The sequence below is a fragment of the Pleurodeles waltl genome, chromosome 9, assembly GCF_031143425.1.
Source record: "Pleurodeles waltl isolate 20211129_DDA chromosome 9, aPleWal1.hap1.20221129, whole genome shotgun sequence".
NCBI lineage: Eukaryota > Metazoa > Chordata > Amphibia > Caudata > Salamandridae > Pleurodeles > Pleurodeles waltl.
The window spans coordinates 437,279,823-437,303,819 of NC_090448.1; the positions used below are offsets into that span (position 1 = coordinate 437,279,823).

Below are 23,997 nucleotides of genomic sequence, written 5' to 3' on the forward strand. Positions count from 1 at the left end.
TGGTGCCCAGAGTCCAGCACTCACCCCGTGACAGTCCCAGTTGCGTCACTGCCCCTGCCGCTAATGAGCTAGCGGTGCTTGCCATAGCGGTCCTTGCCCTGTTCAGCGGTGCTTGAGTTTGCAGTCTCTGACCTGTTCAGCGGTGCTTGCCATAGCGGTCCTTGCCCTGTTAAGCGGTGCTTGAGTTGGCAGTCTCTGATCTGTTCAGCGGTGCTTGCCATAGTGGTCCTTGCCCTGTTCAGCGGTGCTTGCCATGGTGGTCTTCGCCCTGTTCAGCGGTGCTTGAATTGGCAGTCTCTGACCTGTTCAGCTGTGCTTGCCATAGCGGTCCTTGCCCTGTTCAGCGGTGCTTGCCATGGCGGTCTTCGTCCTGTTCAGCGGTGCTTGAGTTGGCAGTTTCTGACCTGTTCAGCGGTCCTTGCCCTGTTCAGCGGTGCTTGAGTTGGCAGTCTCTGACCTGTTCAGCGGTCCTTGCCCTGTTCAGCGGTGCTTGAGTTGGCAGTTTCTGACCTATTCAGTGGTCCTTGCCCTGTTCAGAGGTGCTTGAGTTGGCAGTCTCTGACCTGTTCAGCGGTGCTTGCCATAGAGGTCATTGCCCTGTTCAGCGGTGCTTGCCATGGCGGTCTTTGCACTGTTCAGCGGTACTTGCCCTGTTCAGCTGTCCTTGCGCTATTCAGCGGTGCTTGCAATGGCGGTCTTTGCCCTGTTCAGTGGTGCTTGCCCTGTTCAGTGGTCCTTGCCCTTGCGGTCCATCATTGCCCAGCTGGGCTGTGGCTGGCAGTCCTTCATGGGTCAGCTGGGCTGTGGCTTGCGGGGCCCTCCTGGGCAGCGACGATGGGGCTGGCGGTGGCCTCCTGGGCAGCGACAATGGGGCTGGCGGTGGCCTCCTGGCCAGCGGGGATGTTGGTGGTCATCTCCGCCGTGCTGCTCCTCCCAGACTTTGCAGGTTTCTTCTGCCCATTCCCCACCTTGGGAGGAGTCACAGCTGAGTTCACACTCCCCCCGTGACCCCTGTGAGCGGCTTGGCTGGCTGGAGTCTTCCCCCTCTTCCGCTGGGCACTGTCCAACTTCTGGTGCTTCACAGGGGGGGGACTGGCTGTGCTGTGGCTCTGTGACAGACTGGCTGGCCTGGTGCCCGGTGCACTCCACATACCTGTAACAACAGGCACCACCGGTCCCGGAGATTTTTTGGGCTGAGGTGCTAGTACGGGACCTATGAGTTGGGGGGGTGGTGGGAAATAGGTTAAGGGGGGACAGGAAAAGTTGTTTGGACACACTGGGACGGGTAGCTGGAGGGGGTTTGGGAGTGGAGGAAGAGGTGGTGGTTGTAGGAGGTGTAACTTTTTGTGCATTTGGGTGCAGGTGCATGCGCTGGAGGCTGTTGTGAGGTGGATGGCTGTTTGGTGGGTGTGTGCCTGCGTTTGTATATCTTCGGAGGGGGCGTCACAGACACACTGGGAGAGGACACAGGGGACGTGCAAATGGTAGTGGGGTGGTGAGTGCACGTGAGTGGGGTGTGGTGGTGGGTCTGCTGGTGCGGGACGTAGTGGCTGTAGTGGTAGTGCATGCAGGTGTGAGTGTAGACGAGACTGGGAGGGAGGAGGGAGACGACGAGGAGGGGGACATAGTGGAGGCAGTGGATGTTGGTGTGTCTGTATGTGTGTGATGCTTGCATGAGTGCCTAGGGGATGTGTGGTGCTTATGTTTGCCTGAGTTTCCTTTGTGTGGTGAGATATGTGCAGGCTGGTCCGATGGTGTGCTTGGGATAGGCAGAGGTACAGGGGATTGGGTCTGGGTGGAGGAAGTTGGAGGGGGGAGACTAGACACAGGGACAATGGCTGCCATCAGTGCTGAGGCCAGAGTTTGAAGGGTTCGATGAAGGGCAGCCTGACCAGAATGAATGCCCTCCAGGAATGCATTTGTGTGTTGCAACTCCCTTTCTACACCCTGGATGGCATTCAAAATGGTAGACTGCCCAACAGTGAGTGACCTGAGGAGGTCAATGGCCTCCTCACTGAAGGCAGCAGAGGGGACAGGAGCAGGGGCTGAGGTGCCTGGGGCGAAGGTGATGCACACCCTCCTGGGTGAGCGGGCACAGGGCGAAGGCTGAGGGGCTACTGGGAAGGCGGTGCTGGTAGCGGGGGTGGCGGCTGTACCTGTTGAAGTGGGGGGCACAGATGTTGCCACCACCACAAGGGAGCTCCCATCGGAGGACGAGTCCGTGTCGCTGGTTGCAGATCCTGTGACCTCCGTGGCGCTCCCCTCCGTCCCACTGGTGTATTCAGAGACCGTAGTATGGGCCTCCATGCCCATGTGGGATGCAGCTCCCTCGTGCTCCGGTGCCACTGTACCTCCGCCTGATGATGCCAATGCACACAAGAACAGGGAGACCGCAAAGAAAAGGGTGGTGGACAGAAGAAAGACAGGTTGAGTGCATGGCTTACCACTACAGTTGGCGGACAATACAGACACAGCAGCCCCCTGCACTACGTCGCGCTGTTGGGCTCTACAGTGCAATTCCTGGAAAATGGCCTGCAAGGCTATGGACAACATCTGCACACATAGATGACCCTGGGGCATGAATTGCTGTACTTGGCACTCTACAGAGGTGGGGTGGGGGCCACAGGGCAATGCCTTACGAATGGGCCTAGCCTATGGAACTCGCCCTAGCCTAGGGGAACCCACAGCCCTCCTCCCCCACCCAGACACCTTCACTGCGCGCAAAGTCAGCTGAATGATAGTGTACTCACCCCCTTGTGTCTGCTGTGATGCCCTCAAGCGCCTATCCAACTCAGGGTAGGCCACCGCCAGAATCCAGACCATCAGGGGGGTCATGGTTCGACGGGCACCCCTCCCATGTTGGGAGGCCATCCCCAGCTGAGCCTCCGCCGTCTTCTTGCTCCAGTGGCGAATGTCCTCTCATCTCTTCTGGCAGTGGGTGCTCTGTCTGTGGTGGACCCCCAGGGTCCTGACGTCCTTGGCGATGGCACGCCAAATATCCTTCTTCTGGTGGGCGCTGACCTACATGAAATGTACAGGGGAAGAAGAGAAGTCATTACCAACTGTACCGTCAAAGTGAGAAGCCCACATCCCTACCCTTACCATGTGGCACATGCATTCACCGTCTTTCATGCACGCAGAACTCTGCCCCCTTCCTTCTTACAACCAGCCCTCTCCACACAGGCATAGCCCATACAACATGCTCCCTGTGTACTTACCTGTTGGTCTGGAGGACCGTAGAGTAGCGTGTACTGGGGGAGGACCCTGTCGACGAGCTTTTCTAACTCCTCTGCAGTGAAAGCAGGGGCCCTTTCCCCAGACGCACAAGCCATTGTCTCTTCCAGACCGAGGTCACAGCAGCACTTGCAGTGTAGGTCCTCTCCTGTCGAAGATCAGGTATCGAGTGATTAAACAGTTAGAAAATGGCGGTCACGTCCGCGGCGGTCACGTCCGCGGCGGTGCGTACCATCACCGCCGGCGTACATAGTCATTGGCTCCTGGGACCCATAGGGTCCAATGTTAACCAATGCAGCATTGCGCCGTGGTCTTCGACCGCCTACTGCGACGGTGTACAATGCCAGCGCAGTTACCTCACATCCCATTGTCCCGCTTTAGAGGTCAGACAGCCACCATTTCAGGGGCCCACATGGCCTAATTACCAACTGCGTCACACATACCTAGGCCTACTCTCAACACACATACAGGCCAGATTTTGTGTATGATTGGTGTTCTGTATAGACTGTGGGTACATACCTCTGAGTTGTTTCACTCTGTACTCGCTGTTGTCCTTCATAGGCACCGTCCGCTGGGACATGTGAGGAGATGGGGGAATCCTCCGGTGTACCGACCGCTGGTGGACCTGTCGACAATGGAGGAAAGAAATTGGATCATCACCTACAGGTTTGACCGTGCCACAATCCAGGAACTGTGTACCTAGTTGGAGCCAGACCTGATGTCTGCAATCCGCCATCCCACTGGAATCCCCCCACAAGTGCAGTTGCTATCAGAGCTCCATTTCCTTGCAAGTGGGTGTTTTCAAACAACTGTGGCCATGGCATCAGGGATGTCCCAGACGATGTTTTCCAACGTGTTGTCCAGAGTGTTGTCTGCCCTGCTGAAACACATGTGGAGCTACATCGTTTTCCCTCAGGTGGAAGACTTGCCTACAGTGAAAGGTGACTTCTATGCCCTTGGACATATCCCCAACATCATAGGTGCCATTGATGGGACCCATGTGGCTTTGGTCCCCCCCACAGGAGTGAACAGGTGTACAGGAACAGGAAGAGTTATCATTCCATGAATGTACAGATGGTATGTTTGGCAGAACAGTACATCTCCCATGTGAATGCCATGTTCCCTGGCTCAGTGCATGACGCCTACATCATTCGGAATAGCAGCATCCCTTATGTGATGGGTCAACTACAGAGGCACCTGGTGTGGCTACTAGGGGACTCTGGTTACCCCAACCTGTCATGGCTACTGACCCCAGTGAGGAATCCCATGACCAGGGCAGAGGAACGCTACAATGAGGCCCACTGGCGGACTTGGAGGGTGATCGAACGCACCTTCGGCCTCCTGAAGGCCAGGTTTAGGTGCCTCCATATGACAGGTGGATCCCTATTCTACTCACCAAAGAAGGTGTGTCAGATCATCGTGGCCTGCTGTATGCTTCATAATTTGGCTTTGCGACGACAGGTGCCTTTTCTGCAGGAGGATGGTCCAGATGGCGGTGTTGTGGCAGCTGTGGAGCCTGTGGACAGTGATGAGGAGGAAGCAGAGGAAGAAGACATTGACAACAGGGACTCAGTCATCCAGCAATATTTCCAGTGAAACACAGGTGAGAATACATTCCTGCCTACTACAAGTACTTTTACACTTCTACCTCTATCCTGTCTGTCGATTTCACCCAGTGTATGGTCACAGAGTTGTCACTTTCCCTTACGGTTTCACAGGTGTGGGTTCCAACGTGTGTCATCTGCTTAGATTCCTCATGGACTAGAGCTGTGTGACATAAGTATGTTGACATTACTATTTCCTGGAAATGTTGTCACTGTAATTGCAAATACACTATTTCAAACTCACAGACAGACTCCAGATCCTTTGGTGCTTTAGGTGTGTTTATTTACATACAAAATATTGGAAGGGGAAGTTAAATGGGGATGGGTGATGGCGGAGGAGTGTCCATGGCAGAGTCCAGTCTATTTGTCTCATAGGTGCATTGCCCATATGGGCATAGGAAGTGGAGCTAGGGCAGTTCCAATATGGACAGGGTGACAAAGTGAGACAGTGGGTTGAAAATCAGGGTGGTCTCATTTCTTGGCGGGGGTCTTGGCATCGTGCTCTGTCTTGTTCCTGGATCTCAGGGACCGCTTGCGGGGTGGTTCTCCATCTGCAGGGGGTGGGGTGCTGGTGTGGTGGTCCTGTGGCGGTGCCTCCTGTCCACTAGCGCCGGCGGAGGTGGTGGGCAGTTCATCGTCCATGCTAGTGTCAGGGGCCCCTTGGAGTGCCACAGTGTCCCTCCTGGTGTTGAGTATTTCCTTCAGCACCACTACGATGGTGCCCAGGGCGGAGCTGATGGTTCTGAGTTCCTCCCTGAACCACAAATACTGTTCCTCCTGCATGCGCTGGGTCTCCTGAAACTTGGCCAGGACGTTGCCATCGTCTCCTGGGAGTGGTGGTATGCTCCCATAATGGAGGAGAGGGCCTCGTGGAGAGTGGGTTCCCTTGGCCTGTCCGCCCCCTGTCGCACAGCAGCCCTCCCAGTTCCCCTGTGCCTCCATCTCCTGGACCGTGTGCCCACTGCCACTGCCCCCAGGTCCCTGTTGTTGTTGGGGTGGTGGGTTATCCTGGGTTCCCTGTAGTGGTGGACACACAGCTGATTGACGTGTCCTGGGGATGTAGGTATGGGCCCGCTGGGTGGGTGCTGTGCTGGTGTTACCAGAGGGTGGAAGGTCTGTGGTGGCCTGTGCCTGTGTGAGGGGAACCGACTGTCCCGAGGCCCACAATGGTCTAGGCTGGTCATCTGGATCCAGTTGGACAGAGCTGCTGTCATCACTGTGGGCCTCTTCTGTGGGTGGGGTGGAGATGTTTGGACCCTCCTATCTGGTGACATTGGGTAGTGGTCCTGCAGGGGTGTAAAAGCTTAATTATTGCATCTGTGTGTGTCATGGTGGGCAATGGGTGGGTGACCGTGTACCCCAGTGCTTGCATTCCTATGTGGGGACTTGTGTGATGATGGTTTGGGGGGTGTATGGGTATGTGCAGCAGGCATGCTTTAGTGATGGGTGTCCTTGCGTTGGTGTTGCATGCAGGGCGTGGTGTTGGGATGGGTGGTTTGTGATAGTGGGGTATATGTGAGGTGGTGGAGTGATGAGGGTGAGGGTATGGGTAGGAGTTTGTGATGGCATCCAGGAAGGGTGGGGGATATAGTAGTAAAGATTTGACTTACCAGAGTCCGTTCCTCCACTGACTCCTGCGAGGCCCTCAGGATGCAGAATCGCCAAGACCTGCTCCTCCCATGTTGTTAGTTGTGGGGAGGAGGTGGGGGTCCGCCGCCAGTCCGCTGAACCGCCAGGTGGTGTCTGGAGACCACGGAACGCACCTTCCCCCATAGGTCGTTCCACCTCTTCATGATGTCATCCCGATTTCTTGGGTGTTGTCCCACTGCGTTGACCCTGTCGACTATTCTTCACCATAGCTCCATCTTCCTTGCAATTGAGGTGTGCTGCACCTGTGCTCCAAATAGCTGTGGCTCTACCCGGACGATTTCCTCCACCATGACCCTGAGCTCCTCCTCCGAGAACCTGTGGTGTCTTTGCCATGCCATGGGCTGGTGTAGGTGATGTGTGGGGTGGTGTGTGTGGTGATAAGTGTGGTGATATGTAGTGGTGTGTGGTGTTTTGTGCGTGGAAGTTGTGTGGGTGATGGTGTTGAGTGCCTGTGGATGCTAGTTTGTGGATGGTGGTGTCTCTCTCTGGCCTTCTTTCAAGATTTTCTGTCGTAGGGGTTTGTGGGTGATGTGGGTGTGTGTTTTATATTGTAATGGATGTGTGGGAGTGGTGTGTGTATGTGTATCATGTGTGTGTATTTTGAATTGTCCAATGTGGCTGTGTTTTGTAAATGTGTGTGTATTTTGAGCGCGGCGGTGTGTACCGCCAATGGAATACCGCGGTTGAAAGACCGCCGCGTGGATTCGTGGGTCGTGATAGCGTGGGCGTATTTCTGTTGGCGTGAAGGTGGAGGTTTTTTTTCGCCAGTTTATCACTGACCTTTGGTGTGGCGGACTTGTGTGGGTGTCTGAATTTTGTCGGATTTCGAGATGTGGGTCATAATAGCTGTGGCGGAATTCCGCGGCCGCGGCTGTATGTTGGCGGCCTTCTGCACGGCAGTAAGCAGCTTTTACCGCCAATGTTGTAATGACCACCTAAATGTGCCTTAAAGTGGAAATCTCAATGAACCTTCCTCTTGTGCCACTGACCAAGCTAAATACATTTGTGAAGCCCTACATTTATTGCCATATAATGACCTGGGGTATCTGCAGGAGATCCATTTTCTCCTTCTCTAATAGGTACAGGCATATCTCCTCTAAAGAAATCTCTTATGACCTTGAAACAATTCATTTTTCAATAAAATCTCATTCAGCAGCAACAACTAATAGCAGTACGACCCCTTGTGCTGTAGACAACCAGTACCGAAGTGGCACTACACCAACCAACCAACACCATGGCTGCACGCTGTGACATCAATCTCACTCCTTGCAGTGGTTCACCTTCATTTTCAATCTGCACACATGCACTCTTCTTAGCATTGGACACACATTGTAAAATAAATAACCTTTCTCTGCTCCTCTAAAGAAATGACAGTATCCAATCACACAAGAGTCATAAGCACTTCGAATAAAACCTCGACCTGCGGGGTATCATTCAGTTTGCATTAGGATCCACTATACCAACCAGTTCTTACATTCGCAGAACAATATAGGTCCCTATCTCAATTGTGCCATTGACAACGTCTCACTACAAGACCCAAACTTACCAGAAAATTACAATATAGTGTCTTCTACACTTCTTAATACTATCGCAGGATCTTACATCTCGACAGACTCAATAACAACTTCAGCTTCTTTTACGAAACACCACACTCACATAACATTCAAAACACCTCTGCAAAACACCATCCAAACTCCACAAAGCACTGCTAGCTAACCATGAACTACTGTAACTCATAACCCTATTGATACTCACTCCTCTGTTGACAAGATTTTTTTCAGAATCTCTGTAGCTCCGCTGAGCTTCCAATTTCTGGACATGAGCACTAGGGACTGGGCTTTGGGGACTAACCGATCTAAAATAAAGGGCTCTAGCTCTCATTACTTTTAGACAAGGCATTCTTCATATTTCTATTTTAATTCTTCCAGCATACGTTTTTAGGATGCTAGAGAAGTAAAGGAGGGTTAAAATCAACCTTTCAATTTAATTTACAGAGTAACCTATTTTGTCACACATTAAATCCAGGAGGAGGAGGATAAAGCTCAAATGTTTATTACAAATTAAGAGCCCAAGTGATGAAAATGAATCTCAAGAACATGCTATATAAGTACAAAGTCACCTAAAGTGAAGTAAAACATCGCCCAAGATTAACTTGTATAAGCATAAGGCATACAAGAATTTCAGTTGAAGTGATACCGAAGATGAGAAACAGAATCTGATGGTCATTATAAAAGTCACGATCCTCTTGCCTAATCATTGGAGAATCTAAGTTAATCTAAATAACGTAAACTAAGATATAGGGAAATCCTAATAAAGTCTCAGGAAGTATAGGAAAATGTCAGCATGACAGAAACCTTATTAGAAGCTCTAATAGAGAAGTGGAGTATGGCATAAAGCCACACAAAGGAATGAAGAGTAGAGAGGTTTGTACCCCTCCACGTCTCAAGGGAATCTGCTCTCGTCTAATTAGATGAATACCAATTAAACCTACTAAACCTTCCAGAAGTCCACATCATCAACACCAGTAGTTTTACATATTCTGTGCACAGTTGAAATTGGCAACTCCCCTCAGGTCTCTCATCCCACAAATCCAACATAAGAGTGGCATTAAAAGTCTCAGGGTGTCTGGTACTCAAACAGAAGTCTTTTCTTCTCAGCTTGTTAGCGCTTCTTTGTCCTTGCCAAAGTATCCTCGCTTATCCCACTTTGACACACAACATGACTTTCATTTACTGTAGACTTGATAAATGCATCTGTAAAGAAAGAATATTGCAACACGAGCAAAACTCCACGGTGAAGGCTAAATACAAGAAATCTTCCATTTCATGCCTTTGGTTATGCTAACTTAATAAGACATTGAATGCACATTTTGAATACATGATTATAAGTGCATTTTACAATTATACATGGAACAAGAATACAAAATGAATCGTGATTATGTGAAATTTCATCATAATACCATAATCTAAGTAAATAAATATAAATCCCTATGCGTACTACATTTTAGCATGTTAAAGACAAAAATTAGAGGGCTTATTTATATATAAATTTCTCATTCTCTTCTGTGAATTCACTTTCAATAATTTCATTTACGCGCTGCGCTTAACTTTATTATAGCTAAACCACATAATATATGTATTGTCAAATACATTGTTATATCAATTCTGAAACAGGTGATAGCGCAACCAAAATTTGGCATTATTGATGCTCAATAGATGCTCCCGATGCTGTGCAGTCCACGGGGGTGAAGTCCGGCCGAGTCCTCGGTCCACAAGTGAGTAGGCACGACTCCAGGCACAGATCTCAGGTGCCATGAAGTCCTTTTTGCAGGATTTATGGGCTTCTGATGCTGACTTTTCGTTCTTGCAACACAATAGTCATGTTGCAAACATTTGGAGGGGGCTAGTGTCCCTTGGGGTAGACGTATCCGGTCACAACCAACACCCAAGTATCCATCAGACTTGGGAGCAACTTCTGGGTATTACCAAATTGCCAGTCGAAGTGCCCAATGTCTTGTAGCGGCAAAACAGTTGCGATGGCTACCAGGTATGTAGTTTGGGCTCTTCCATCTTTAATGTCATTTTATTTATGTCACTAAAAACCCGACTGGCCTAGTGAGACTACTCGAAACCCCAGGTCTTTAGCTTCTTGGTGGATTCAAAAAGTGAGGCTCTTATGTCTAGCGGCAGGTCATTCCATGCTTTATGAGCGATATGGGAGAAGTCCCTACTGCCGGGTCGGGTTTTCTGTATGCGTGAGATCTGTGCAAGTAAGAGTTCCTATGAGTGGAGGTGTTTAAAAGGTTTGTGAAAGAAGATGGGCTTGTTGAAGTATGCTGGGCCAGTGTTGTATAGTGCCTTGAAGGTGTGGGTAAGGTGTTTGAATTGTGTGAATGGGGAGCCAGTGGAACTCCTTCATGTCTGCTGTGATGTGAGTCGGGCGTGGAAGGTTCAGGGAAATTCTAGCTGCCAAGTTCTGAATAGCTTGCGGCATTCTGGTGAGTTTTTGTGGGTCCCGGCCTAGGGGATGTTCCTGTAATTAAGCTGGCTTGTGACCCTGGTGTGTGTGACAGTTTTTCGGGTGCTGATTGGGAGTTATTTGAAATTCTTCCTCAGCATCATTTGGGTGTAGAAGCATGAGGCGCTGATAGCATCAAGTTGGGTGGTGATGTTGCATTTGCTGTTGATGACGAGCCGAGGCTCTTGGCCTGGGTGGTGGGGGTGGGTGTTGCTTCTGGCTCTGTTGGCCACCAGGTAGAGTCCCATGGTGATATGCTTTACCAAAGATCACAATTTCAGTCTTGTCGGCATTTAGCTTAAGAGAGTTGGCCTTTATCCAGTAAATGTTTTCAGTGATGCAGGCATTGAACTTAATCTGGGTACTTGACATCTTGTACGTGAAGCAGAGAATGTGTTGCGTGTTGTCTCATAGGAGATCATGTTGATGTCATTAGAGCAGATGATGCTGCCTAGAGGGATCATGTATGTGCTTAAGATGGTTGGGTTCAGGGAGGATCCTTGCGAAGCTCCAGAGATGAGGTCATGGGCATCCGAGGTATATGATGCCAGTTGACTGACTGACTACATTCTGTCAGGAAGAAGCAGATTCATCAGAATTAGTGACATTGGATTCCAATGACATGTATGCAGTGGATGAGGATGCGATGGGAGACTGTGTCAAATGCTGTGGAGAGGTCCAGGTGTGTCTCCTCTGTCCAGAGTCACACAGATGTCATCAGTGGCAGCATGACGTGTTTGGGTCTGAAACCAGAATGAGTGATGTCGGGGAGTTGAAGTTTCTGCTGAAGGCTTCTTTAGCAATGTGTCCAAGTATCTGGGAAGGGTGTAAGCATGGCTCAAATGGGTTTCAGTCCTCTGGAGTAGGTGTGGCGGAGGCAGGGTACAGATGGGGCGCCTCAGTGGATAGACCTCATAGTGGCTCCAGTTTTTTCTGCGGTTATGAGGGGTCACGTGGTTAGCATTAGTTCTTTGGATGAGATCAGGAGATTTTGGTGAGGTCAGTGGGAACAAGTTGCACGCTGAAGATGCTGTAATTCGCATTGATTTTGTTGCTGAAGAACTGAGAGAGATTGGTACAGATGTACAGATGTACCACGAGAAGGTAATGGAGCTGGAAGTGGCCAAAATGAAGGTGATAGTTCACAATGGTGAATATTTATTTGCTTCTGTTGGTGCTGGCATCAATGTAGTCCACCAGAGCTGCATGTTTGTGGGCCAGATTATTTGCTGTTAGCGTCTTGGGTGAAGTTGAACATGTTCCTGCACGATTTGTTCCGACTCATTTTCCATTTTGTAGGAGGCTGTCCTGGCTTATAGTGGGTACCTGATGGTACTTACACCTTGTGCCAGGTCCAGTTATCCCTTATTAGTAGATTAGTAGTGTTCTAGCAGCTTACGCCGATAGAGGTAGCTGTAGCAGAGCAGCTTAGGCTAAATTAGGAGACATGCAAAGCTCCTACTATACCACTTATATCATATAGCACTTATATCATAAGAATCACAATACTCAGAGTTACTAAAAATAAAGGTACTTTATTTTAGTGACAATGTGCCAAAAATATCTCAGAGGATATACTCCCTTAGGAGGTAAGTAAAATACTCAAAATATACACACAAACCAAAATCAGATAAGTAAACAGTTAGAAAAGTAGTGCAAACACTTCAGAATAAAATAGGATGCAATAGGCCTAGGGGAAACACAAGCCATATACTAAGAAAGTGGAATGCAAACCACTTAGGGACCCCAGGCCTAGTGTAGTGTGTAAGGGGTCGCTGGGAGTGTTAGAAAACACTAAGGCCCATATTTATACTTTTTTAGCGCCGCATTTGCGTCATTTTTTTTTTGAGGACCTGTAAAGGAAGAGGACCATGAAGCCGCTCCTTGGAGGAGGAGACAGAGGGGGTGCTCAGCAAGACAGAGAGCCCAGGCAGAAGCAGGTAGAACCCGTAGAAGCACTTGAACAGGTGTTTAAGAAATCTGAGCACGGCTGTCATCTCAATACTACAAAGGGGGGACCCACGAAGCCGGTTGTCAACTCAGCAAGTTGAACAATACAGGACAGAGTGCTGCGGACCTGGGCTATGATGTGTATGAAGGATTCCTTGCAAAAGTGCACAGAAGTCCTAGCAGCTGCAGTTCAAGCAGTACACAGGATTACTGTCTGGTGTGGGGAGACAGGGACATACCTGCACCAAATTTGGACAGAAGGACCTCTGGACTGCCAGGGTCACTTGGATCCAGCTCCTGTATTCCAGGGACCATGCTCATCAAGATGAGAGGGGACCCAGAGGACCGGTGATGCAGAAGTTTGGTGCCTGTGTTAGCAGGGGGAAGATTCTGTCGACCCACGGGAGAGTTCTTCTTGGCTTCCAGTGCAGGGTGAAGGCAGACATCCCTCAGAGCATGCACCACCAGGAAACAGTCAAGAAAGCCAGCAGGATTAGGCGCTACAATGTTGCTGGTAGTCTTCTTGCTACTTTGTTGCGGTTTTGCAGGTGTCCTGGAGCACTCAGCGTTCGATCCTTGGCAGAAGTCGAAGAGGGAGATGCAGAGGAACTCTGTTGAGCCCTTGCATTCGTTGTCTGAAGAGAAACCTACAGGAGAGACCCTAAATAGCCCTCAGAGGAGGATTGGCCACCTAATCAGGTAAGCACCTATTGGGGGGGTCTCTGACGTCACCTGCTGGCACTGGCCACTCAGAGGCCTACATTGTGCCCTCACACCTCTGCATTCAAGATGGCAGAGGTCTGGGACACACTGGAGGAGCTCTGGGCACCACCCCTGGGGTGGTGATGGACAGGGGAGTGGTCACTCCCCTTTCCTTTGTCCAGTTTCACGCCAGAGCAGGGGCTGGGGGATCCCTGAACCGGTGTAGACTGGTTTATGCAAGGAGGGCACCATCTGTGACCTTCAAAGCATTCCCAGAGGCCAGGAGAGGCTACTCCTCTCAGGCCCTGAACACCTATTTCCAAAGGGAGAGGGTGTAACACTCTCTCTCAGAGGAAATCCTTTGTTCTGCCTTCCTGGGACTGGGCTGCCCAGACCCCAGGAGGGCAGAAACCTGTCTGTGGATTGGCAGCAGCAGTAGCTGCAGTGAAAACCCCAGAGAGCTAGTTTGGCAGTACCCGGGGTCCATGCTGGAGCCCCGGGGATGCATGGGATTGGCATCCCAATACCAGATTTGGCATGGGAGGACAATTCCATGATCTTAGACATGTTACATGGACATATTCGGAGTTACCATTGTAAAGCTACATATAGGTATTGATCTATATGTTGTGCACGCGTGTAATGGTGTCCCCGCACTCACAAAGTCTGGCGAAATTGCCCTGAACAATGTTGGGGCACCTTGGCTAGTGCCAGGGTGCCCTCACACTTAGTAACTTTGCACCTAACCTTCATTAAGTGAGGGTTAGACATATAGGTGACTTATAAGTTACTTAAGTGCAGTGTAAACTGGCTGTGAAATAACGTGGACATTATTTCACTCAGGCTGCAGTGGCAGTCCTGTGTAAGAATTGTCTGAACTCCCAATGGGTGGCAAAACAAATGCTGCAGCCCATAGGGATCTCCTGGAGCCCCAATACCTGGTTACCTAGGTACCATATACTAGGGAATTATAAGGGTGTTCCAGTGTGCCAATCAAAATTGGTGAAATGGTCCCTAGCCTGCAATGACAATTTTAAAAGCAGAGAGAGCATAAGCACTGGGGTTCTGGTTAGCAGAGCCTCAGTGACACAGTAAGGTACCACACAGGGAACACATTTAGGCCACAAACTATGAGCACTAGGGTCCTGGCTAGCAGGATCCCCGTGAGACAGGCAAAAACAAACTGACACACAAGTAAAAATGGGGGTAACATGCCAGGCAAGATGGTAATTTCCTACACAGTGTGCCAATTAAAATTGGTGAAAATGGTCAGTAGCATATAGTGACAATTTTAAAGGCAGAGAGAGCATAAGCACTGAGGTTCTGATTAGCAGAGCCTCGGTGACACAATTAGACACTACACAGGTATACACATTCAGGCCACAATTATGAACACTGGGGTCCTGGCTAGCAGGATCCCAGTGAGACAGGCAAAAACAAACTGACATACATGTAAAAATGGGGGTAACATGCCAGGCAAGATGGTACTTTCCTACACATTTGCACTGCAGTTGTCTGCAGTGATGTTTGGTTGGTCTGGGTTCCTCTATCGACCAACTGGCCTGGGGTCTGGATCTTATTGTATTGCTCTGTTTGAGAGGGACCAGGGAGCTGGCACAGTAGGTGATCCAAATACTGAAATTCTTGATGGCTTTGGGGAGGCTGTTGCTGTGTTCGGATCGGGTGGTGTTGGGAGCAGTGTTTCCAGTCCTTGTCAGTGATGCTGCTCCAGTTTTAGTGGGCTAGTCTGGTGGTGGTGCATGTGTGTTAGACCGTGATAGGAATGCTGAGCTTGATGAGGATATGATCTGTCCAGGAGACTGGTGCGCGCGCATTGACTTTGATGTTATGAAAGTAGGTAGAAATAGGGTGCAGGAGGTGTCCAGTGATGTGGGTAGGTCCTTTTACTCATTAGGTGAGGCCCAGGCTCCCAAGGGCTTCAGTGAGTGTTCTTGAGTTTGAGTGGAAGCTCAGGTCTTTAAATATTATGTAATTGCTAGCATCGAGGGAGAGTGGTACAACAAAGTCTGTGATGGTGTAGATGAAGTTGATGCACAGTCCCAGTGGTCTGTAAATGAGAGTGCCACTTACGGTGAAGTTGACTGTGACGTGGAGCTTGAATGACAGGCATTCCTTGTTGGATGATGATATGTTTGTGGATGTGATGCAGCTAATGGATTGTGTAGATTTAGCTTCCGAGCTTGTGAAGCCTGTCTTACCTGGCAATTTTGTAGCCAGGGGATGACGATGTCAGGTGCCAATGCATGGTTCACCCAGGTTTCTGTGAGGAAAGGTAGGTTAGGGGTTCCAGATCTCTGTGGTGTGTTTGGTGAGTGAGCGGATGTTGAGGAGCATGCAGGTGAGTGTCTGTGAATTGAACCTACTTATTTAGAAGTGGGAGAATGAGCTCTTGATCATCGAGGACATGACAATGGCTCAAGTTTCAGGAAAACCACAGAGCAGAGTCAATGGAAATCAGACTGGCATCTGATGAACCCCTCCTACTTAGAGAAAGATTCTAATGCCAGGTCTATAGTTGCTTTTTCTGTCTAGGACTGCCATGTAAACCATGGCAATCCCCAACACAAAAATACTTAAATATCTGCCACACACTCCAAGACAATTCCCAGCTCATTAAAGAAGACTGCCTCAATCAGAATGTCTTCTTTGGAAAAGCACGTCATGAAGAAAGGTTCCTGGTTGTCCTCCGGAATACCCTCTCAAAGCTTTTAAACATGACAAGCATGATGCTCCCAAAACTACAGTGGCTAATAAGGCATGGTAGCAGAAGATATTTGTACAAAGACTTATGCTTGCCATTTTATGTTTTTCTCAACAGAAAAAATGCATGCTGAAATTGACCGTGTGGTTGGCCCAAACCGTAGCCCAAATTTTGAAGACAGAAGCAAGATGCCCTACACAGAGGCAGTCATCCATGAGATCCAGAGGTTTGCAGATGTCATTCCCCTTAGTCTTCCACGTGCTGTTACTCGTGAGACCAAATTCAGAGGTTATACAATCCCAAAGGTATTGCATAATGATTCTGCAAGAAGTTGGTGCACAACTAATACAATTTAGTACATGATAAAAAAGGCTTTTTCCAATATTTGCATATGGGTTTTGTAATGAAAGTAAATCAAGATGATCCTAAGCCAGCTCACATACTCTATTAAATTGTTATTGATGAATCATTAAATGCACAGATGTGTAAGTTGCTACTTGACGTGCTAACAGTTCTGCATTCTTATATTACAAGGCCAAACTGACTTGTTATGTACAGGCTAAGAGGTTGATTTAGAGTTTGGCATAGATGGTACTCCATTGCTGTTGCAGCAGAGTACCTTCTCTGCCAACCTGAATGTCCGCCAGTCTAATTTACAGTCAGGCGTACCTTAAGTATGTCATTGAAGGAGACTATTCTGCCTCCGTTGCTGACCTACTCCTCTGATGGCATAACAGGGCAAGGTTCTCAGAAGTTGGCCATTCGACTGCCCATCTGATTTATAGTGGGCAGTTGAATGCCTAGTTACTTTCCCCTACTGCCATGAAAACCTGGCTGATGGGACAGCAATGTTAAATGACTCCTGTACCATAGATGAAAACTCCCATGGTGTAGAGGCCATTAGGTTCTGTGTATTCAAAAACGAAATTCTGCTTTCGGATTTATTTTGTTTCTGAAATATAAGACAAGTTAAAAAATTGAAGGATGGTACCATCAATTTTACGGTACTTCCATCAACCTTTTAACTCATTGACAGGAACCGTAATGACCACGGCTTCAGTCAATGAATAGAGATGTCCGCTGGGCTAGCGAACACATTTAAATTTAAATTAAAGGTACTCTCTCAGGGTGACTGAGTATTTTACTCCATTGCCATGATGGAGTACAATCCTTACTGCAAACTCTAAATCAGGCCCTAATATTTATAGCAATTTTGTAATCAGTTCATATGTTAACCTGTTTTAACTGCACAGTTGCACATTAAGTTGGAAGGTGAGAGTGTCCTGATATCTGATATATATTATCTAAATCTGTCTTTCTATCTACAGATATTCGGGTCCTGGAAGCAGTTCAGACTAATGGCCGATTACACCACACTATGGACCTTTAGGTTGCATCATTTTATGTTCCATTCTAGCAAGTCCCAAATCAGTTATTTTGATTCAACACTAGTGTAGGAAAGTACCATCTTGCCTGGCATGTTACCCCCATTTTTCACTGTATATATGTTGTTTTAGTTGTATGTGTCACTGGGACCCTGGTAACCCAGGGCCCCAGTGCTCATAAGTGTGCCTGAATGTGTTACCTGTGTAGTGACTAACTGTCTCACTGAGGCTCTGCTAATCAGAACCTCAGTGGTCATGCTCTCTCATTTCTTTCCAAATTGTCACTGACAGGCTAGTGACCATTTTTACCAATTTACATTGGCTTACTGGAACACCCTTATAATTCCCTAGTATATGGTACTGAGGTACCCAGGGTATTGGGGTTCCAGGAGATCCCTATGGGCTGCAGCATTTCTTTTGCCACCCATAGGGAGCTCTGACAATTCTTACACAGGCCTGCCACTGCAGCCGGAGTGAAATAACGTCCACGTTATTTCACAGCCATTTTTCACTGCACTTAAGTAACTTATAAGTCACCTATATGTCTAACCTTTACCTGGTAAAGGTTAGGTGCAAAGTTACTTAGTGTGAGGGCACCCTGGCACTAGCCAAGGTGCCCCCACATTGTTCAGAGCCAATTCACTGAACTTTGTGAATGCGGGGACACCATTACACGCGTGCACTACATATAGGTCACTACCTATATGTAGCTTCACCATGGTAACTCCGAATATGGCCATGTAACATGTCTATGATCATGGAATTGCCCCCTCTATGCCATCCTGGCATTGTTGGTACAATTCCATGATCCCAGTGGTCTGTAGCACAGACCCTGGTACTGCCAGACTGCCCTTCCTGGGGTTTCACTGCAGCTGCTGCTGCTGCCAACCCCTCAGACAGGCAGCTGCCCTCCTGGGGTCCAGCCAGGCCTGGCCCAGGATGGCAGAACAAAGAACTTCCTCTGAGAGAGGGTGTGACACCCTCTCCCTTTGGAAAATGGTGTGAAGGCAGGGGAGGAGTAGCCTCCCCCAGCCTCTGGAAATGCTTTGTTGGGCACAGATGTGCCCAATTCTGCATAAGCCAGTCTACACCGGTTCAGGGACCCCTTAGCCCCTGCTCTGGCGCGAAACTGGACAAAGGAAAGGGGAGTGACCACTCCCCTGACCTGCACCTCCCCTGGGAGGTGTCCAGAGCTCCTCCAGTGTGCTCCAGACCTCTGCCATCTTGGAAACAGAGGTGCTGCTGGCACACTGGACTGCTCTGAGTGGCCAGTGCCACCAGGTGACGTCAGAGACTCCTGCTGATAGGCTCCTTCAGGTGTTAGTAGCCTTTCCTCTCTCCTAGGTAGCCAAACCCTCTTTTCTGGCTATTTAGGGTCTCTGTCTCTGGGGAAACTTTAGATAACGAATGCAAGAGCTCATCCGAGTTCCTCTGCATCTCCCTCTTCACCTTCTGATAAGGAAACGACCGCTGACCGCGCTGGAAGCCTGCAAACCTGCAACATAGTAGCAAAGACGACTACTGCAACTCTGTAACGCTGATCCTGCCGCCTTCTCGACTGTTTTCCTGCTTGTGCATGCTGTGGGGGTAGCCTGCCTCCTCTCTGCACCAGAAGCTCCGAAGAAATCTCCTGTGGGTCGACGGAATCTTCCCCCTGCAACCGCAGGCACCAAAAAGCTGCATCACCGGTCCCTTGGGTCTCCTCTCAGCACGACGAGCGAGGTCCCTCGAATCCAGCGACTCTGTCCAAGTGGCCCCCACAGTCCAGTGACTCTTCAGCCCAAGTTTGGTGGAGGTAAGTCCTTGCCTCACCTCGCTGGGCTGCATTGCTGGGAACCGCGACTTTGCAGCTACTCCGGCCCCTGTGCACTTCCGGCGGAAATCCTTCGTGCACAGCCAAGCCTGGGTCCACGGCACTCTAACCTGCATTGCACGACTTTCTAAGTTGGTCTCTGGCGACGTGGGACTCCTTTGTGCAACTTCGGCGAGCACCGTTTCACGCATCCTCGTAGTGCCTGTTTCTGGCACTTCTCCGGGTGCTACCTGCTTCAGTGAGGGCTCTTTGTCTTGCTCAACGTCCCCTCTCTCTGCAGGTCCAATTTGCGACCTCCTGGTCCCTCCTGGGCCCCAGCAGCGTCCAAAAACGCCAAACGCACGATTTGCGTGTAGCAAGGCTTGTTGGCGTCCTTCCGGCGGGAAAACACTTCTGCACGACTCTCCAAGGCGAGAGGGATCCGTCCACCAAAGGGGAAGTCTCTAGCCCTTTTCGTTCCTGCAGAAACCTCAGCTTCTTCTGTCCAGTCGAAGCTTCTTTGCACCCGCAGCTGGCATTTCCTGGGCATCTGCCCATCTCCGACTTGCTTGTGACTTTTGGACTTGGTCCCCTTGTTCCACAGGTACCCTAGATTGGAAATCCACAGTTGTTGCATTGCTGGTTTGTGTCTTTCCTGCATTATTCCTCTAACACAACTCTTTTGTCCTTAGGGGAACTTTAGTGCACTTTGCACTCACTTTTCAGGGTCTTGGGGAGGGTTATTTTGCTAACTCTCACTATTTTCTATTAGTCCCAGCGACCCTCTACAAGGTCACATAGGTTTGGGGTCCATTCGTGGTTCGCATTCCACTTTTGGAGTATATGGTTTGTGTTGCCCCTATCCCTATGTTTCCCCATTGCATCCTATTGTAACTATACATTGTTTGCACTGTTTTCTAAGACTATACTGCATATTTTTGCTATTGTGTATATATATCTTGTGTATATTTCCTATCCTCTCACTGAGGGTACACTCTAAGATACTTTGGCATATTGTCATAAAAATAAAGTACCTTTATTTTTAGTATAACTGTGTATTGTGTTTTCTTATGATATTGTGCATATGACACTAAGTGGTACTGTGGTAGCTTCACACGTCTCCTAGTTCAGCCTAAGCTGCTCTGCTAAGCTACCATTATCTATCAGCCTATGCTGCTAGACACCCTATACACTAATAAGGGATAACTGGGCCTGGTGCAAGGTGCAAGTACCCCATGGTACTCACTACAAGCCAGTCCAGCCTCCTACATTGGTTGTGCAGTGGTGGGATAAGTGCTTGAGACTACTTACCACTCTTGTCATTGTACTTTTCATAAGAGAAAAATATACAAAACAAGGTCAGTGTATATACACATAGCCAAAAAGTTTTGCATTTCCTCTTTTCACTCTTTTCTAAGTGCTGAAAAGTACTTCTAAAACTTTCAAAAAGTTCTTAAAAGTTTAAAAAGTTTTTTCTGTCTTTCCAAAAAGTTCTGAAAACTTTTTTCTCTTTTTCTATCACTTTAACTCTCTCTAAAAAATGTCTGGCACAGGCAAAAATGTTGAACTGTCCAAACTTGCATATGATCACCTTAGCTGGAAAGGAGCAAGGAGTCTCTGCATAGAGAGAGGTTTGAGTGTAGGGAAGAATCCTTCCTTAGAACTGTTAATTAATATGCTTAGAGTACAGGATAAGGCCATAAGTGCCCAATCTGGTGAAAAAGTAGCTAATGGTTCTCAATCTGATCCAGGGACTCCCCCAGGAAAAGGTTCAGGAAAGAAACTTCTCAGCCTGCCCATTACTAGACAGTCTAGCATAGTTGGTACAGAGGTTGAATCACACCATACTGATGGTGTGCTCTCACATTATACTGGTAGCCAAGCTGTTAGGGTGCCCTCTGTAAGGGACAGGTCTCCTTCTGTTCATTCCCATCATACCTCTGTATCTAGAAATGTCCCTCCCACCCACCCTGATGACAGATTGTTAGAAAGGGAGCTCAATAGATTGAGAGTGGAACAAACCAGACTGAAGCTCAAGAAGCAACAGCTGGATTTGGATAGACAGTCTTTAGAATTAGAGAAGGAAAGACAGAAGTTGGGTTTAGATACCCATGGTGGCAGCAGCAGTATTCCCCATAGTCATCCTGCAAAACAGCATGATTCCAGGAATCTGCACAAGATAGTTCCCCCTTATAAGGAGGGGGATGACATTAACAAGTGGTTTGCTGCACTTGAGAGGGCCTGTGCTGTACAGGATGTCCCTCAAAAGCAGTGGGCTGCTATCCTATGGCTATCATTTAGTGGAAAAGGAAGGGATAGGCTCCTTACTGTAAAAGAAAATTATGCTAATAATTTCCAAGTTCTTAAGAATGCACTCCTGGATGGTTATGGCTTAACCACTGAACAGTACAGGATACAGTTCAGAGAGACCAAAAAGGAGTCTTCACAAGACTGGGTTGATTTCATTGACCAGGCAGTGAAGGCCTTGGAGGGGTGGTTATATGGCAGTAAAGTTACTGATTATGACAGCCTGTATAACTTAATCCTGAGAGAGCATATTCTTAATAATTGTGTGTCTGATTTGTTGCACCAGTACTTGGTGGACTCTGATCTGACCTCTCCCCAAGAATTGGGAAAGAAGGCAGACAAATGGGTCAGAACAAGAGTGAACAGAAAAGTTCATACAGGGGGTGACAAAGATGGCAACAAAAAGAAGGATGGTAAGTCTTCTGACAAGGGTGGGGACAAATCTAAAAATGAGTCTTCATCAGGCCCACAAAAACACTCTGGTGGGGGTGGTGGGTCCAAATCCTCCTTTAATCAGAACAAGGAAAAGAAACCATGGTGCTATTTATGTAAAATAAAAGGCCATTGGACAACAGATCCCAGTTGTCCAAAGAAAGGCACCACAGCTCCTACCACTACAACCCCTACTGCTACACCTAGTGTCCCTACTAATAGCAGTGGTGGTGGGAGCAAACCTACTAATAGCCAATCCAAGGGAGTAGCTGGGCTCACTTTTGGTAATTTAGTTGGGGTTGGTCTGATTAGGGAGACCACAGAGGCTACTTTAGTCTCTGAAGGGGCTATTGATTTAGCCACTCTGGTTGCTTGCCCCCATAACTTGGAGAAGTACAAGCAACTAACCCTAATAAATGGTGTTGAGGTCCAGGCCTACAGGGACACAGGTGCCAGTGTCACAATGGTGATTGAGAAACTGGTGCACCCTGAACAACACATACTTGGACACCAGTACCAAGTAACCGATGCTCACAACATAACACAAAGCCACCCCATGGCTGTTGTAAATCTCAACTGGGGGGGGGTAACTGGTCCAAAGAAAGTTGTGGTAGCTTCAGATTTACCTGTAGACTGTCTATTAGGGAATGATTTGGAGACATCAGCTTGGTCAGATGTGGAGTTGGAGGCCCATGCAGCAATGCTGGGCATCCCAGGGCAGGGCTCAGGCCAAAAAGCAAAAAGGACAGGGAAGCTTGGATCCTGGAACAATGGACCAAGTGCTCCCTAAAGCTAGGGCTAGTAGAAGCAAACCACTTCCTACTATCCCTCCCTCTACAGTGGATTCTAATTCTGAGGAAGAAGAATTCCCTCCCTGTGCAGAACCTACACCAGAGGAGCTGGAAGCAGACACTGCTGAGCTTTTGGGTGAAGGGGGGCCTGCCAGGGAGGAGCTGAGTGTGGCACAGTAAACCTGTCCCACATTAGAGGGTCTCAGACAGCAAGCTGTCAAACAGGCTAATGGGGATGTCAGTGACTCTCACAGAGTTTACTGGGAGGACAACCTCTTGTACACTGAGCATAGGGATCCTAAACCTGGAGCTGCCAGGAGATTAGTGATTCCTCAGGAGTACAGAAAGTTCCTCCTAACACTGGCACATGACATTCCCCTAGCTGGGCACCTGGGTCAAATGAAAACTTGGGACAGATTGGTTCCATTGTTTCATTGGCCTAGGATGTCTGAGGACACAAAGGAATTTTGTAAGTCCTGTGAAACCTGTCAAGCCAGTGGCAAGACAGGTGGCACTCCAAAGGCACCCCTTATCCCACTGCCTGTGGTTGGGGTTCCCTTTGAAAGGGTAGGGGTTGACATAGTTGGCCCCCTTGACCCTCCTACTGCTTCAGGCAATAGGTTTATCTTGGTGGTAGTGGACCATGCCACAAGATATCCTGAAGCTATTCCTTTAAGGACCACTACAGCTCCTGCAGTGGCAAAGGCCCTCCTGGGAATATTTTCCAGGGTGGGCTTCCCAAAGGAAGTAGTATCAGACAGAGGAAGCAATTTCATGTCTGCATACTTAAAGGCCATGTGGAAAGAGTGTAGTGTAACTTACAAGTTCACAACACCCTATCATCCACAAACAAATGGACTGGTGGAGAGATTTAATAAAACTCTCAAAGGCATGATTATGGGACTCCCTGAAAAACTCCGCAGGAGATGGGATATCCTTCTACCATGCCTCCTTTTTGCCTACAGGGAGGTACCCCAGAAAGGAGTGGGCTTCAGCCCCATTGAACTTCTTTTTGGACACCCTGTTAGGGGTCCACTCACACTTGTAAAGGAGGGTTGGGAACAACCTTTAAAAGCTCCTAAGCAGGATATTGTGGATTATGTACTTGGCCTCAGATCAAGGATGGCTGAGTACATGAAAAAGGCCAGTAAAAACCTTCAGGCCAGCCAAAAGCTCCAGAAGCAATGGCATGATCAGAAGGCTGTTTTGGTTCAGTACCAACCAGGGCAGAAAGTGTGGGTCTTGGAGCCTGTGGCCCCAAGAGCACTCCAAGATAAATGGAGTGGACCCCACACAATTGTTGAAAAGAAGGGTGAAGTCACCTACTTGGTTGACTTAGGCACTGCCAGGAGTCCCCTTAGGGTGCTCCATGTCAACCGCCTGAAACCCTACTATGACAGGGCTGATCTCA

At 48.7% G+C, this 23,997-nt stretch overlaps 1 protein-coding gene across 1 annotated transcript in view; it reads left to right on the plus strand.

Annotated features, from left to right (window-relative positions):
- The window catches only part of LOC138259482 (cytochrome P450 2F2-like), a 612,238-nt gene that overhangs the window by 511,523 nt on the left and 76,718 nt on the right, over positions 1-23,997 (plus strand). The window contains exon 8 of the mRNA XM_069207252.1: positions 15,997-16,184. Coding sequence (XP_069063353.1) covers positions 15,997-16,184 — 188 coding nt within the window. The remainder of the gene's footprint in view (positions 1-15,996; positions 16,185-23,997) is intronic.